This window comes from Cryptomeria japonica, chromosome 11 (genome assembly GCF_030272615.1).
Source record: "Cryptomeria japonica chromosome 11, Sugi_1.0, whole genome shotgun sequence".
In the NCBI taxonomy this organism is placed as follows: Eukaryota; Viridiplantae; Streptophyta; class Pinopsida; order Cupressales; family Cupressaceae; genus Cryptomeria; species Cryptomeria japonica.
The window spans coordinates 610,509,685-610,526,702 of record NC_081415.1 but is presented as its reverse complement, the minus strand read 5'-3'; the positions used below and the strand labels follow the sequence as shown (position 1 = coordinate 610,526,702).

At 36.6% G+C, this 17,018-nt stretch overlaps 1 protein-coding gene across 1 annotated transcript in view; it reads left to right on the top strand.

Moving 5' to 3' along the window:
* LOC131046252 (sulfate transporter 4.1, chloroplastic) overlaps positions 1 to 15,952 on the top strand; it is a 230,444-nt gene extending 214,492 nt beyond the window's left edge. Inside the window, exons 16-17 of the mRNA XM_057979938.2 lie at positions 15,009 to 15,085; positions 15,425 to 15,952. Of these exons, the coding sequence (XP_057835921.1) occupies positions 15,009 to 15,085; positions 15,425 to 15,718 (371 nt within the window). The 3' untranslated portion in view covers positions 15,719 to 15,952. The remainder of the gene's footprint in view (positions 1 to 15,008; positions 15,086 to 15,424) is intronic.
* The last annotated feature ends 1,066 nt before the right edge of the window (positions 15,953 to 17,018 follow it).

Here is a 17,018-nt window from a genome sequence, read left to right as displayed (position 1 = left end):
AATTCATCCAAATTTCAAATTTTTTTTCAGATTTGGCTAATTGAGAGAATTTTCTCTATCCAGGATCTTGGAACAATCCATTTTTGGGCATCAAAATTCATCCAAATTTCAAATTTTTTTTCAGATTTGGCTAATTAAGAGAATTTTCTCTATCCAGGATCTTGGAACTCAAATTAAAAAAATTTCCTCTATAATAGGAAATGTGGAAAATTAATGAAAAAGCTTCCCTGGAACAAGGCAAATTCAAAATTTCAAGAAAACTCTTCCTGGATTAAATTTTATCTCTCTATAAGTTTTCTCTCTCCAGTGGTTTATCGCCAAGTGGATAGACGATCAAAATCCTATGTAAATCTCTTCAAAATTCAAAATGGAAAAATCGGCGAGTTGGCGACTCAAAAAGAAAGAATATCCAAGTTATGATGCATGACTCAAGGAATTAATGGAAAATTTGATTTTGAAACTCAAGGAAAATGGCGGGACCGGTTTGCATGGTAGGTTGAAAAGGAAAGTATGACGCATCATTAAAACAACTCCCAATTTTGGTCTTTCGCCAACTTAGCAACTTGGTGGAAGAATTTCGTTTAGACGAGCAAACACAATTCATTTCTCATGTGCGAATTTCGAGAAAGTTGAAGTTGGAGATAAGTGGCAAAAAATTAGACTTGAATTTCAGAGGCTTTGTTCACGAAGGAATGACGGAATCAAGTAAAGCAACAACTATTTCTAGATAGGCACAAATTAAAAACGAGCTGAAGGGATTCCTTTCGGAATCCAAAATTGTGTCCAAGTGGAAGGAAATCAGCAACACCAATCTAGGGACTTTCAACTTGGCTTCTTCCCGGATCATAATGTTTGGAACATCTGGACATGCTCCATCGCCTATTGCTGCCAGAATAGTTAAAAGTGGAATTGTCGTGGCAGTTGGTTTCCCTCCATCTATCCAGTGTCCAAAATTAATCTTGGAATGTGCGAAGCACTATAATCCGGAAAGAAGGGTAGTTCTGACGTCAGGTAGAAAGCTTCTTGCCAACCTGACTCCAGAAGCTATAGGGGAGACCTTTGGAATTCTTGCTGGTCATTCCATGACCTACAAGACTAAGGATAAGGCTAAGGCAGTATATGATGCGAGTCCAGACAGATGTACTAAAACAATCAACAAGAATTGGATTCAAAGGCCAAGACCTCACATTTCAAAGATGCCCAAACAACTCAAGATTTTTGAATTCAAGCAAGAATATGTGGACTTATTGATGATGTTGAGCATGATTATGGGGTGTCTGCATATCATCAATTTTGAAACGTGGATGTTCTTCAGTGGTGAAGTCATGAATGTCAATGGGATGGTGGATTTGGCTAGATTGATTAGCCATCATGTGCATGAACAGTTGAAAAATCCTAAGGAAAAGAAGACCCAATCCTTCTATATGAGCTCATACATGATTTATTCACTCGCAAGGATGAGTGGCTTCGATGGCTCACCAGGAAATGGGCTCATGGGATGTGGACTAGCACAGTTGAAGGTCCATGAATGCTATCCCTAGCTGCACCTATCCAACACTAATTCATTCAAATTGGTGAATGATACTTTTACTATGTACTTAACTTGGTTGATGCATGGTGAAGTTTATACCAGAGTGTCACCAAAGGCCAGGGCATTGGTACGGAAGTTTGGGGCCGTGTTCCTGTAGTTTCCAAAATCTACTTATATCAGGACACAAGGATTCTCCTCCGAGCCACACAAATTACCAAGATATCGGTCAGATAAACTAGTGTTGTTGGAGCTTATCAAACAATTGATAGCATATGACCAAATTTAGAAGAAGAAAGGAAGTTGTCAATTGGATTCCCAATTGTCCTTGGTGACTATGTGGAATTGTGTCCGAACCTAGGAGCAGCTGAAAAGGTAGTGGAGGAATTGGTATTTTACCATTTGACATTCTACATGTCCAGATCTTACTACGACCCATATAATAAATTTAGGAAGGTCGCTAGAATGAAGTTTGTGCACAAGTTTCACTCAAAAGACTTTTGGGCGAGTGCCAAGGATGATCTGGAGGTCAGGAAGAAGATGTTTTTTAGACTCCTCCTTGACATGATTAGGATTAGTAAAATAATGCAAGTGATCCAAATGTAGTGCAGCCGACATTTGAAAGAGTGAAGGACCAACCCATCCAGCTTTGGGTTTGGTCAAAACCTGAAGTTGATGATTTGGACATTTTGGCTAGACCAATTCTAAAATTCACCAGGCATTGGGTTGAGGCACATCAGGACACTAAAGGAAGGAAATGTCCACTTAAGCTACCAATTAATGGGAAATCTAGATTCCCACAGTGAGGCCACAAAAGGATCATCACGGGCCCAGGTTGAGGAAGGAGAAATCTAGTATGGAGGAGTTGGACCTAGTGAAGGAAAGAATGCCCCAAAGAAGCCTAGGACAAGGAAAAGAAAGGAAGCTCGACCAAGTGTTAATCAAAATACAGCGAGATGTTCAACGAGAAGTCCACCAAGAAGAACCACAACAGAAGAGAGCGAGAGTGGAAGAGGCACAATCCCTAACTAGTTCTTCCAATGTGCGAGAGGTGGAAATGTTCACACAAGAAAACCCACTGATTCCGCCACAGGGTGATTTCTCTGACAGTGTGCCTGAGCAGGATGTTCTTAGCATCAGCTCTTCACAAAGGCCGACTCAGCCAGGAGGTCAAAGGCAAGAACTCCCCTCCCCATCCAAAAGAGCCACACCAGGATAGTTTCATAGAAACAACCCTTGGAGAAATGGAGGAAGCCAAGGCATGAAGACTATATAAAGGAGTGACCCCCCTCATTTGCAAGGGAGGAGAGATTGCTTTTTGAGATTGTTGCAATAAGTTGTTGAAGCAGTTAACTTAGTACATTGTTCAATTTGATGGTGTATACTTGTGCTGTTTTATGACTTCCATGGTGTCACTCTCTTCACTTAGAGTAGATTTGCTTTCAGTTGTTAGATGAACGAGATTGATGAGATTGTTTGTAGTGAAACTCTTGCTCATACCTTTGGTTGGTAGCTGATTGTTATTAACTTTGCAAGGTTAGTCTGAGCCCTTTTATGTGTGAACTTAACCTCAATCATTGGGTGAACATTGTTCTACGATGGTGTTCATTGGTGGCATGAAAAACTCCTGCACAACCTTTGAAGATTGCACCGTCTTTGTGTTGTTGTACGAAGATTGGCGAAGCAAAGTGCGGTTTGGTTTCACCCAAGCAATCATTGTCTCTTTGTTCTTAGAGTTAGCATAGATTTCCTAAACCCTCTCCTATTTACTTTTAGCATATTTAAATCCAGGAAAACCTAAAAAAGAGCTTCCCATTGATACATCATTCGTGGATAAATTCCTTGAAAGTTGAAAATTGTTTAATCTTCTTCATGTGTGCTTAAGTCCCCGTGGATTACTAACATATCACATCAACTAATTAAGTCACGTCCATTGCGAATGGGAACCTTGGAGTCGATTGTTTGAACTTACGGCAATTTTAGCATACAATCCTACTTTGATCAAGAGTGAGTAAAGTGACCGTTGGAAAACTTTATTCTGTGTTAGGCTTTGTTATAAAAAACACGTCAACACTACATAATTAAAATATCACACAAGGAAGCATAAGACATAACCAAGAAAAGACTCCAACCATCACATAATCAGGTCAATTGACATAGGGATTCGAATATTGCCTTTGTGGCTATTCAAACAGGTAAGCTCAAGACCACGGACAATTGTCCTAGCATGGGACAATGGCTAGGGCTAAGTCAACTTGGTCCTATATTCTATCTCCATTACCACCATTGGGGATTGTTAGGCATGCTCGGACCTGTGAATCTAGGTGGAGTCGATGCTTGATACCTTCATCAAAACAAAACACAAAATTCTTGCACACATACATATCCATATATACATCTGACAAATAGGATTAGTAACCATTAACATTCTTCAAATATAATTATCAAAACATATGTTAGTACATCATAAACCATCATAGACATAAACCATCATCTAACATATAGCCATTAGGGATTATAGCATAAAATCCTAACATCATCATAAGTTCTCATGCACATAAAACAAAAGCACCATACTACTTCATCTCACATCTAATATTCAAGTGATCAAAAGCATCATATCCTAATACCCTCAAAAGATCTTATAAATCATCACCCCATAGTCATTTCCTAAAACATAGATCCATTATACTTAAGCAACCACCATTAAATCAATTGAGTATGCCTACCCCTAATAGACAATATGCAACTAAAGTCAACATGAGTCCAAAAGATCATAGTCAAGAACGAACATAGAAAGGTTTACGCTATAATGTAGTACATTTCCCAAAATAGATCACAAAGAAAACAGGATTAGAAAATCCACTTGTCAACTACTCATTATAACATTAAAAGAGTATCATAACGGGCCACCTCCTAACTAGCACAATCAAGATATTTACACCTTAAACTTAAGCACCCTCATATACATATAAGCAACCAAAAATTAAACTCATTGGAAGGGGATTTTAACATCAAATGCATTCTCCAATGATGTGATATCCCCCCTTTCCATCCAATCTACATTGATTCCCATTTCATTACTTGCTTTGCTTGTATTAAGAGTAGCTTTAGTATAATACTTTCCTTATCGTGTGAGGGTTAGAGGGGTATTACACTAGGTCCTGCTACTGCTGAACAAGAGATGGAAGAGTTGTGTAAAGACCTGTTGTGACGTTTTTTCACATCGCCCCATTGCAAATGGGGACCCCCTACTTTTTAGACCCTCCCGGTCTTTTGGCTTGCATTTTTGGGGTCTTTTTGCAGTAGTCTCGTCAATCTCTCTGCTTTGCAAGTGTTTGTGGGTCATATTGATTATGTTTGCTTTTCGTTTGATCAAATTTGGTTAAGTCTAGGGCCTGTTTTGTCTTTTTTAGAGTTTCAGCCTTTTGTCCTAGATTTTAGGGGTTTCTGTTAGGGTTTTGAAGAAACTAAACATATGAGCCAAAACGGAGTAACTTTCTATTTTTAGAAAGTTCTTATTTTTTAGGGATTTTACAAAGTCCTGTAATGTCGGCATTTTGCCAAAAATCAACTTACTATTATTAGTAATTTCTATTTTTTAGTAAGTTTCTATTTATAATAAGTCATTTTTGTGTCTTGTCTAGGGATCTAACGTTGACACTTTAAAGGTTTCTATTTTTGGAAGGTTTGTTCTGACAGGACCATTCGAGCAAGGTGACAAAGGTCAGGCATTTGCGACTACTTCTAATTATGGAAAGTCAAAAAGTAGACAGGGAGGGCCAGAGAATGGTTAAGTGCTGGAAGCCCACTCCTGAAATGGAAAGCTCTGGAAAATTCTCTAAGTCTAAAAAAATCATTCCAAATTCTTATATGGCACCAAAATCAAGGAGGAATGGAGGATTCAACCTCACAAATTTCATTGAATCCTCCACCAATGCAAAATTCCGCCGAAAATGAAGGATAGGCGCCAAAATCAAGAAGGCATGGAGGATTCACAAATTTCATTGAATCCTCCGCCAGTGCAAAATTCCGCCCAAGATGAAGGACAAGCGCCAAAATCAAGGAGGCATGGAGGATTCACAAATTTCACTGAATCCTCCACCAATGCAAAATTCCTTACCAGTGTGGAATCATTGCCCAAGTCCAAAGGCAGGTGCATAAGTCCAGGGATCAAGGATGAATGCTTCAAGATGAGATTTCCTCCATCAAGGTCAAAATTCCATGCCCAGTTAGAAAGTTGAAGAGAAATTTTTTGAGGCATAGAAATAATGAAATTCCTTCACCAAGCTGGATTCCACGTCCAAGTCAAAGAATGAAGAGAAATTGTCTAAGGCATGAAGATCCCAGGGTCAAGGAAGAATGAAAAAAAGAAGTCCCCTCGAGAAATTTTATGAAATTTCCATTTTTAGACACCAAATCTTTTAAGAATCCGAAAATTTTTGCAAATTTGGATTCCTGAGAGAATTCTCTCTCTCTTGGACCCGGGTACTAAATTTTAGGAAAGTTCCTAAAAAATAGGAAATGTGGCACAGTGGTCAAAAAGCTCCCTGCAGATGTGATGAATTCAAAGGGCACAAAAAATTCCTTCCTCGAGAAAGAATTGCGCCCAAGAAGAAATTCCAAGAAAGGTGAAAAATTGACTTGGTGTTTGAAATTTCTTCCTTCAGGACATAGGTTATGGAAATCATGAAAATTGGCTAAGGCATGAAGAATTTCCTTCCTTAGGGGTAAGGAACAAATTTCTTTCCAAAGGAGAATTCCTTCACAACATGAATTCCACGTCGAGATGAATTGAAGGCGGAAAAAAACAATTTCTAAGGCAAGGAAGAAATCAAGGATGAATTGAACAAGAAATTTCCCCCCCAGGGAAAAAATTGAAAAATCCATTCTCGGGCATCAAGAATCATCCGAATTTGAAAATGATGGTAGACTTGGAGTCGTGAGGGAATTTTCTCTCCCTCCTAGACTTGAAACCCTAATTTGTGGAAAATTCCTAAAAAATAGGAGATGGCGGAAAATCATTAAAAATCTCCTCCAGAGCAAGGAAAGTTCGAGAAACTTAAAGAAAATTCTTCATGGATCAAATTCTTCTCTCCCAAAGTTTTCTCTCTCCAAGGTTTTCTCGTCAAGTAGCAGCCGAGTCAACGCACGCTGAATTAATGAAGCATCTCTTTGCATGCAGCCATCACATTTATGACATTATGGCAAGATTCCTTCTGCATGCAGCCGTCACGTTCAGGAGATGATGGTACATTTAGGGCATCATGGGCGATTTTTGCATGAGGGTACATTCATTGCATGGTGGGCACTTTTTGAATGTAATGGTTAATTAATGCTTTATGGGTGCCATTTTTGGAAGGATTGTAATTAATATTACATGGGCTTTATGGGGTATTTATTGCTGATTCCCACCTTGTTGCATCTTGAGTGGAGAATCTTTTGGGCAAACCCTAATTAGGGTTTTGCATGTAGCCAGGGCTTGAAGCTTATATAAAGGGGTGACCCCCCTCATTTGTAGAAGGAGGGAGCCTTGTATGAAATTGTTGCGATAAGTTTTGAGATAATAACAGTGAAACATTGTTCTCTGATGGTGTCCACTTAAGTTAGTTTTTCAAAGCTTTCATGGTTTCACCTTCCTCACTTAGATTAGAAATAGTAAATTGCTTTGATTTCAATGGAGAATGTAATGGTGTCTGATGAATTTCCATGGTTCATACTTTTTGCATCTTGCTGATTGTAAGTTGCAGTGTAAAGTTAGCCTGAGCCACTAAACTTGTGCTAAGTTCGGTTCTGGACAGTCGTTTGGATTGCGCCGTGTTGGGTATTCAAATGCACTTTCTCAATATGAAAATCCTTCATCATCCCTAGAAGATTGCACTGGCTCTTGCGGAGTTGTAGTTGATCTTGGCGAAGCAGAGTTTGGTTTATTTGGAATTTGTCCACCAGAGCACTATTCATTGTTATCACTGCCCTTAGGAGTAGATTTAGATCCTTCTAAACCCTTTCCCCTTTACTTTCAGTTCATTTTAGTTCGTTTGAAACAGAAGCATCACAAATTCGCTACATCCGATGATGGAGTTCCAGCCACAGCAAAGAAGTGAAAGAACGATGCAAACGTAAGGCCCCTTGGATTACTAGCAATCACATCAGCCAATTGAGTCACGTCCGTAGCATAAAGGAACCTTGGAGTCGATTGTTTGAACTTCTTGCAATCTTAGCATGCAATCGCACTTTGATCAAGAGAGAGTGAAGTGACCATTAGGCAACTTTATTATGTGTTCGACGTAGTCATAAAAACAACGTCAACAAGACCCTTGGCTGTTCAAGTGTGAATTTGCTGCCTAAGCCTTGAAGAGATATTGTGAAACACTTCTTATGCAACCTCTGTGTGCGCTGGTCTGTAGTTTCAGTCTGATTTGTTTGCTTAAATGGACATGGATTTCAATTTGGATGCTTGAAATTAACACTACAATGACTAAGCAACAAGCTGAATGCAAGAGCAACTTTCCTTTGACTTTTCAAAAGCATATAAATGAGTTTTACAATCAAAATGCACTCCTAAGCCAATGGACATTTTGTCGAACAATTGGCACACATACTAAGAATGCTCTAATGATCAGAATGCTGATTTGAAATGCCCAGCTTAAGACAGCTGCAATAGAATTATAAATTTATTAATCCTTTCAAAATATTTGCACATTACAATCATACCCGGATAATTGATATCTTTGTTACTTGAAGCCCTTGATATGCTGCAGCAGCAAAAAGAAACTGTACGGCCAGCATAGGGAGTGATGCAATTGCCTTGGAAGGCGAGCTTTCTGTACTCTAATGATGCGTCTGTCCTTTAAACACCACAGCACGCCTTCAATGAATTTTGCAGAATTTATTGTCGGCTCTAAGTCCAAAATTGCCCCACCTAACAGCAGTGAATGATTCCTGTAGCAGTATGGCTACCTAAACTTGGATGCCAAAATTTGAAGAAAGAGGCTGCACTATATCGTCCTTTTTATCTGCAGATGGAGCTCCTTTAAGCAGCTGAAAACCCTTGAATTTTCTCATCAATTTGCACAAATGGAACCTCTGAATGAAGCTCCCCCTGGATGACAAATTCGCTGGGTATTTCACCAACTCAAATGGCTGCAACCATGAAGAAGTATCGTTCTCCAATGGCTGGTTGAAAACTGAAACCCTTGGCTTCGTTCTTAGAGAAAACATGGAGTCAAAATATAATCCATAGAATGAATAACACCCATTGCAATGTAAAATATATATCTCTCCTTGAGGGGTCGATTTCTCCCATAAAGCTCCATTAAATGAATTAAATGTATAATTTGCATTCACTTTTAATATTTCATTTAATTCATTAAAGTGAACACCTAAGTATTAATTAAATGGGTGGCCCCTTCCTCATGACGCCTAGACCCTCATATTAAGTTAAGTTATAACCTACTATTATAACCCCTTTTAATTAATATATGTTTATTTGAGCCAAATATATATTAATAACTCCATAAATACTCAATATCTCTAAATGCCGTCTGAACTGGATGCTAAACTAAGGTATTTGCATATGACCACACACCTCACTAAAAATAGTAAGGGTCCCCCTCTATGTAACTCTGACTTACTATTAATAGTAAGTAATGCATACGGAGTCTTGGAGACTTCAAACAAAAGCCAAAGCTACTAATCATTGAACAATGGAGATGATACAAGCCTCAGAAGATCCTCTAACCATACTCATTAGCCTATGAGGGTTAGAATAATAGGCTAATCATCCAAAATGCATATCTGCTAAAATGGGGACATTACAGGTTGAGTGAGTCAATGAAGACAATCTAGGATAGATTGAAGCTTGTGCAAGAAGATAAGAGGAAGCTGGAAAAGGAATTGAATGTCTTCAGGAGCTATGTCTAACAACTCAGGAATCCGATAATACAAGCTGGCCCCTCATGCATTCCTCCATCCTTGCTTCCACCTGATTCAATTGAAGACTTGGAGGAAATGAGGACTGTCTCTCACATGGTGAAGAGTTGGATTGATAATGCCTTCACCAAGGCAAATGAGTTCGTGGGGGAGTTAGCACACATATTTGAGAGAGTTTCAGCTCATTGACATGATCCAAACGCTTATTGCTTCATATGATGTCTTTTTGTCACACTAAGGAGTTAACCATTCTGAGGCTAGATGTATTGATGAATATCCCCAAACAAACCTTGGTGAATGGCGGAGTCGTGAAGGATGGATAGACATATGACTTCTACAGATTGTATTGCACACTTAGGATGAGGAGAGATCTTTGAAGCTATCAACGGTGGTTGTACTTGAGTTGAGGATATGATCAAGGTGATAAATGATAGAATTGTAGCAACAATTGAAACAATACTTGGAAAAGAGATGAAGGAAGAGGTATACATAACTGTTGACAAATTGACAGAAAGAGTAAGGTGTATCTTCTTTAGGATAGTTGGGTCACTTTTAGAGAAGCAACTAAAGGATATTCAATCATTCATGACACTTGCGAGCAATATCCAAGACTTGGGGCCTGAGTGGGATAAGATTTTCATTTCATCGTTAGTTGAGTTAGCCTGCATGGAAAATCAATTGAAGATCATGCCAAGTACTGCATTCTATTATGCCCTTGGACTGCTAGCTAGCTCTAATTTGAAGTAATTTATTGCCCATTGTTCTATGGATTCCTTATCCATTGCAGTAGAATCGTCTTGTCTTATAATTATGTCTATCCTTTTCTTGGCCCGCCTCACATTGGTCGATGCATGAAAGAACTTAGTCTTTCGATCGGCCACTTTTAACCACGTTTCCCTTGCCTTATCCCTTAACAAAAGTTCTTCCTTGACAAGAATATCTGCATGTTTTCGTCACTTTTTTCCTTATCGAAGTATTCTTTAAACATTCCAAAATAGATGAATATTTCATTTCAACTCTTCTTGTTCCTTCTTGACTATTTCCTCTTCATAGAATATGTTTTTGAATTTGTGTTGGTTCCACTCTCTTAGTCTAGACTTTAGAAAGTGTAATTTTTGATTGAACTTGAAACTAAGAATCCTATTCGATATCTAATAATCATTCCACCATTTTCTAATAATGGAACTAGACTTTCCTCCCGCCACCACATGTTTTCAAACTTTACGTAGCTCTTCTTTGGCTTTTCACTCATCGTCAACTCTAGTTGAACTAGAAAGTCGTTCAAGACATGGATAGGATTTTGGCTTCCGCAATAGTTGATGCGATAAACCAATCTGGGGAAAGGAAAAATCAGTTCAATCTCTTTGATATGTTGGAAAATTTGCAATACCGATTTGTCCATGTGTAAATCCCATTCTTTGGTATGCAATCCACCACCTCAACCTTATCCACAAATTTCTCTAAGTCCAACATGAATCTATTTAGTTTATTCAGTCCTCTGCTTTTTTCATTTAAATCCAAAATCGCATTTAAGTCCCGACCTAGAATATATTGTAAATTTCCCTTTTCCTTGAATTTAGAACTCACTGCACACTAGGTCTCTTGCTTTCCTTGGTTTTGATTGGTCCATATATGTTGAATCAATGGAACATCATATATGAGTTTAGACATAGAACTTTACACATCAACCAATTGTTCTAAGACTAACAATTCTACATCTACATTGTTTGCCTTCCACAATATGCTAAGGCCACCTACTACCCCAATAGCACAATGAGACACTCGATTTTGTCTCTTGTTAAATTGGATAAACTTCTCTACCTCATCTAAACCTAGTTTTGTTTCTTGCATCAACATGATGTCCCCAACTGTCCTCTCAAGATGAGACTTTATCAAGCATCTTTTGTCAAGGACGTTTAAGCCCCTAACATTCCATGTTGTCATCGTCATTGTGCTCCAAGGGAGGGGTTTCCTTCCCTGGATCTTGTCATATACTCCTTGATGCTAGTAAGCCCCTTCTTTGGTGCTTCTTCCCCCCCTCTCTTGTTTATTTGCCTTTTTGCCTCTACTTTTCCCTTTTTTGGTTCTACCCAAAGCCTTAGATGCCAATTGACTAATGCATCTTGGGGCGATTATGCCTAGGTTGTTTGGGTTTGAAAGGTCTCCATCTATTCCAAAGCACTTCAAGCCATCACCTTCTTCCTCTACTAATTCCTTCTCCTTTCAAATCTTTGCTTCATCTCTAACCTTTCCCAATTCTAGTGTCCGCTTGTCCATTTTTGGTAGTTTGGAGATCTTAGGGGTTCACTAATGATCTTTTGTTTCTACCACCTCTAAAACCCCTTTACCTAGGAATTTAACACCTACAACACAAACCGAGCTATTCTGAATACTTTCTTGTTCTATATTCACATGGACTTCATTTTCCAATCTATTATGATCCAAGTGAATTGCCAAGGCATTTCAATTTTTATCTTTCGTCCATTCTTTTCTGATCTACTTTTAGCTAGGGGAATACAACACTCTTCTTCACAATCTTTCCGACTTCTACACCTTGAACAATAAAATATTCGTTCTTCGATTTCGATTGTCTGCTCCCAAACACCACCCATAGAAGTGAGATGGATAATCTTTGGAATCTGGTTGATGAAAACTATTTTGATCCTAACAAACAATGTTGCATCACCTTTTCCAATATGAAACCCTAGAGCAAGCCTTAATTTTGCACCAACATCCATAGACGTTCTCTAGACCATAGAAGCAATAGTCTTCAAAAAACATGATTGTACTTGATTAATCCCGAATCCTGGAGCTAGCTGATTTACTCCCCAAAAAAGTCACTATTCATGAAAAAATTGTTGACCAGTCGTCGACCCAATTTTCCATGATTTTTTGCATTTAAATGACATTAAAATCATGTTAAATCCCCCAAAAAACAGTGAAAAAAATCATTGTATAAACTCGCAAACCCTAGAAAAACTCATGAAATTACTAAATTGCTTAGAAATAGGGTTGATCTGAGATGGAAGCAGAGTTGTAAAAGTTTGTAACTTTGTCCATTTTTCGGGAGGTTCATCATTCCCCACACTTGTTCAGACCCATAAGCTCAATGACCCAACAAAGGCAGAAAGCTTGCAAGCTCAATTGCCTAGTAGGGATTTGAACCTTGGTGGCTGCCTCACCAATGGAGTGTTTCTACCACAACACTGAACGTCCGAAGACATGTGATATATATAGATGTAGATATATGATTTATAATTTAAAATTGATATAGTTAATTTTTGCTCAAACAAAGATATACAATTCATTATGTGAGCAATATATCCAAAGTGCTCCACGAAATAAATTTGAATGACAACAAACAAGCTTACATAGTTGTAATAAAGAGCCTCCAGCACAACCATTAAAATTTGTCTCTACCTAAAATAGTAGTTGCAAGCTAGGTATTGACAAAACCAGTGGCTTGCTATTCTTTTACTTGAGCTAAACAAATGCCTTTTTTTTAATTCTACCCCATATAAAAGACTTACCAATTGTCATCAAGGAATATAAATCATTGCAACTGTGGAATATGATTTGATTAGCTTTCTTAAATATTAAACTACCCCTAGAAAACTCCTTACCTCAATCACGATGGAAGTCTTGGATCACTTCAAAATGGCTTCCTCTTTTACTAAATTCCTAACAATTACTGGATCTCTGTCTGATAAATTTTTATCTCAGCTACTTCAAAGACTTAGCTAATCTTTGATCTCAGACTTAGACAACTGTTTCTTGTATTTGGTGACTGCCCTTTTAAAAAGTTAAATGAATTTTTGCCCATGTAATCAGCAAAAAACTATGTTCTACACTTTCATGGGTTAAACTTTATTTTATTACTCTATATCTATATGCTATGGTAATGCCCTTAAGTTTCTAAAGAAGTAGTTTGTGTCTATTTTTTTACAATTTTTTACGATTTTTTAAAATCCAAATTTTTACCCATTTTTTCAAAAAATTTTATACTTGAGCTTTCTAAAATATTGAATTAACCCTACAAAACTTGTTGCCTCAATCAGAATGAAATTCTTGGATCACTTCAAAATGGCTCCCACTTTCACTATTTGTCTGTTAATTTTTGATCCCTATTATTTTATACAATTTATGGATTAAACTCTATTTTATTTACTCTTTATATCTAAATGCTATGGAAATGCCCTTAAGTTGTTTGATAAAAAACAGTTTTTTTTGGTCTGTTTTTCTACAATTTTTTATGTTTTATTTTAAATCCGATGTTTTCCTTTTTTTTTCCAAATTTCAAAAAAAAAAAATCTTTATACATTTTTTCCCCAAACTATTTTCGCTACTATGCTCTAGACTAGTATTCTAAAGGCAAATTATAAAGACGAATCCAATATGCCTGCTCGCTGGGCATCGTAGATCTAGGGTTAAAGTATTTTGTCCATTTCTGAACATATCCGCAGCACCCTGGCAATTTTGCCAGAATTTCATCTCTTTCATTCTCCGTCCCAAAATCAACCATAAAGAAAATTTTTGGCAAGACATTAACCACTGCATTTGATGACCAATGTTGAGCCACCTACGCTTTTATTTTTTCTCTGCCAGCCTTCCTCCCGATAAAATACCCTATGATCGCGGTTTGTTCGAACGCAATTGCAACATTGACAACCACCTGAGAGACATCGATCTCACATGATATCACTTTGCTCTGAATTGTCTTGTCTATTGCAGAAGTTTTTTCGCTGTCGCGTGCTCAGCTTCATCTCTTATGAGTAATATTTATTATTATGTCCCTCCATTAGTATTTAAAAGCGTTTATTTATTTATTTTTAATATATATATATATATTTAATAGTTTAAAATATGTATTTTATTTTATTTTAATATGTTTATAAATATTTTTTTTAATAATATCATTTAAATTATTTAAATAAAAAAATTGTTGAGCCCAGCTTAAAATAATATTAAAATTTATTTGCCTTGCCTTTAACCTTTTAATTAAAACACTAAAAGATATGGATTAAAATGCAAACGTAATTGATAAGAGCCGCTCAATCCCCTCAAGGAGACGAGTGCGAAAATTACGGTTGAGTGATGACTAACTCTTCAATCATTAGGATGAGAACCTTTAGGCACTCAACCATCCTCATGAGTTTGAGGATAATAAAGATCCTCTAGAAATTATATTCATTATGATGTACTTTCTGTTTTATTTTTTTGATCCCAGACATTTTTGCTACACGTATACAATGCTTTTCTCTATTTTATATTTAGCAGAATTAAAACATGCAGATTATAATTTAATTACATGAATTGTAAAAAGTGCAGTTTATTTTAATTACATGAATGGTTTTGATGCTAATTTCTTTTTCAAGTCTTTAATAACTTGTTGATTTGTTTTTGCTAGATACAACTCATTAATGTCAATTTGCTAACCATCATGGAAAGAAGTAGAAGCTATTTGCATTCATTGAGTCAATTAAATGTTGGTTTCTTGAACAGCATATAACAGTAACATTTGGTATTCAATTAATAATGTTTTGTACAGCTGTCACCTATATTGATTCCAGTGCTGCTGAAGCCTTGAAGGAACTCTATCATGAGTACAAAACACGTGACATACAGGTATAGTATATCACGCTGTTGTCAAAGCATATTCCTTCACAATAACATAGACACTTGCAAAGATTGTTGATTAAATAAAATGTCTTTATTCTTTATTGTATCAAGGACAATATTGTGTGGTATACTGGCTTAAGTTCTTTTCTCTCTTGCAATGAGTTAGTAATCTGAGTTGGATAAAATAAAGTAGCATGTTCTAATGGAATAAAGCTAAGGCAAAAGTGTATAGATAAAATTGGATTTATTCTGCACGTAAGATTTTTTTATTATTTTTGTCCTTTCTTATTATATCTTAAGCATTCTTTAAGGGTATAATTTTATTTCTTGTCATCAACTATACAGATGGCAATATCCAATCCTAACCAAGAAGTTATGTCGACGCTAGCCAGATCTGGTGTCCTTGAACTCATTGGGAAGGAGTGGTATTTTGTGAGGGTTCACGATGCTGTTCAGGTTTGTCTTTCCCTTATGCAGGGAAAATCTCAAAGATTGAAGAATTCCAGTGAGGAACTCGAACAGGATATTTTAAGAAAGCAAGATAATACTTTAAGATCAAAAAGCCTATTTCAAAGGAAATATTTTGAAGATACAAACTCGGAAAGGCAACCACTCATTAGTGAGAGAAATGAAGAATGAGAATTTCGTTGTATTTTATGATAAATTCTTATTCATTCCGCAGTTTATCCAGTAAAACTGTTTATACGTTTTACAGAAGTTCTCTCTTTATTGCATGATTCTTTTTAGTTCATTATTTATTCTTGTGAAGGATGAACCATAGCCCTTTATAATGTCAATGCACACATTATTGTATATGATTTATTATTGGTTTGAATGTTTCTCCAAAAATAATAAAGTTTCTGTTTTCCCTCATGAAGTTGGCATCTCAAACATGGACATGCGCGTCTTCTTTGATCCTACCTCTAGGAACATTTGAAATTGCTTCCGTTTATGGATATTTCCAAGAGATTAACCAAAAAGAAGTTTACAATTTACAAAAGATGAAAATCTCCTAGTTATTTAACTGTTTCTTTTTGATTTACAGATTTATTTGTCAAAATAATGCAGGTGAAGTGATAATAATTGTATAAAAAAGATCGTTCTTGAGTGTTTTTCCCTCTCAAGACAATAAATGATCATAGAAGCAAAGACACTAGCATTCTTGAGAAGCTTGAAATTTGTTCAACTATTGTCACTAGTAGTAAATAGACAATCCCTTCTAATCACAAATTTATTAAAATTTGTTTATAATTTGGAAAGTTAGAGAAGTCAACTTCTTACCAAAGTGTTGCTGTGCGTTTGGTTAATCTTGGCTAAGATTGTGTAGAATTTAGTCCTTACTAGTTCTGGACCATGGATACATAGTGGTTGATAGGCAACCCCTCCTTATCACTAAAATTTGTTCCATGAAATTAGAATTTGGACAGCTACAAGTGGGTTAGGAATGAGAAAATTACCGAAGAGTTGCAGTGGGTTTGGCTAAGCTCAGCTAAAATTGTGAAGGGTTCAGTCCTCTCTAGTGGTGGACTATGGAGACAAGTGAAGAACCTGCAGTTTGTGGTAGCCCTAATATTAGTTGTGGATACCTTTGTACTCACACAGTTTGATGTCCATTACTAAAAAATAGCTTCTGTAAGAATATACTAAGATTGAAACAAAAAAAAGATTTCAAACAATATTTTTGTGGTCATTCTTTTACTTTTGTAAAATCTGTATACGTAGTTAAAATATGGAATGAAAGTGTGTAATGTTAGTCCTTGCAATTAATCCAAATTCTTAAACTTACTGAAGATTATAATATCAAATTATTGTCACTTGACTTTTCTATTATAATCAACATAAATGAATGCTAAGTTAATTATATATTTTAAACTTTACCTTACCTTTCACCTATATTGATAAGGGGTGCAAATTGAATGTCCAATATGGCAATATAACT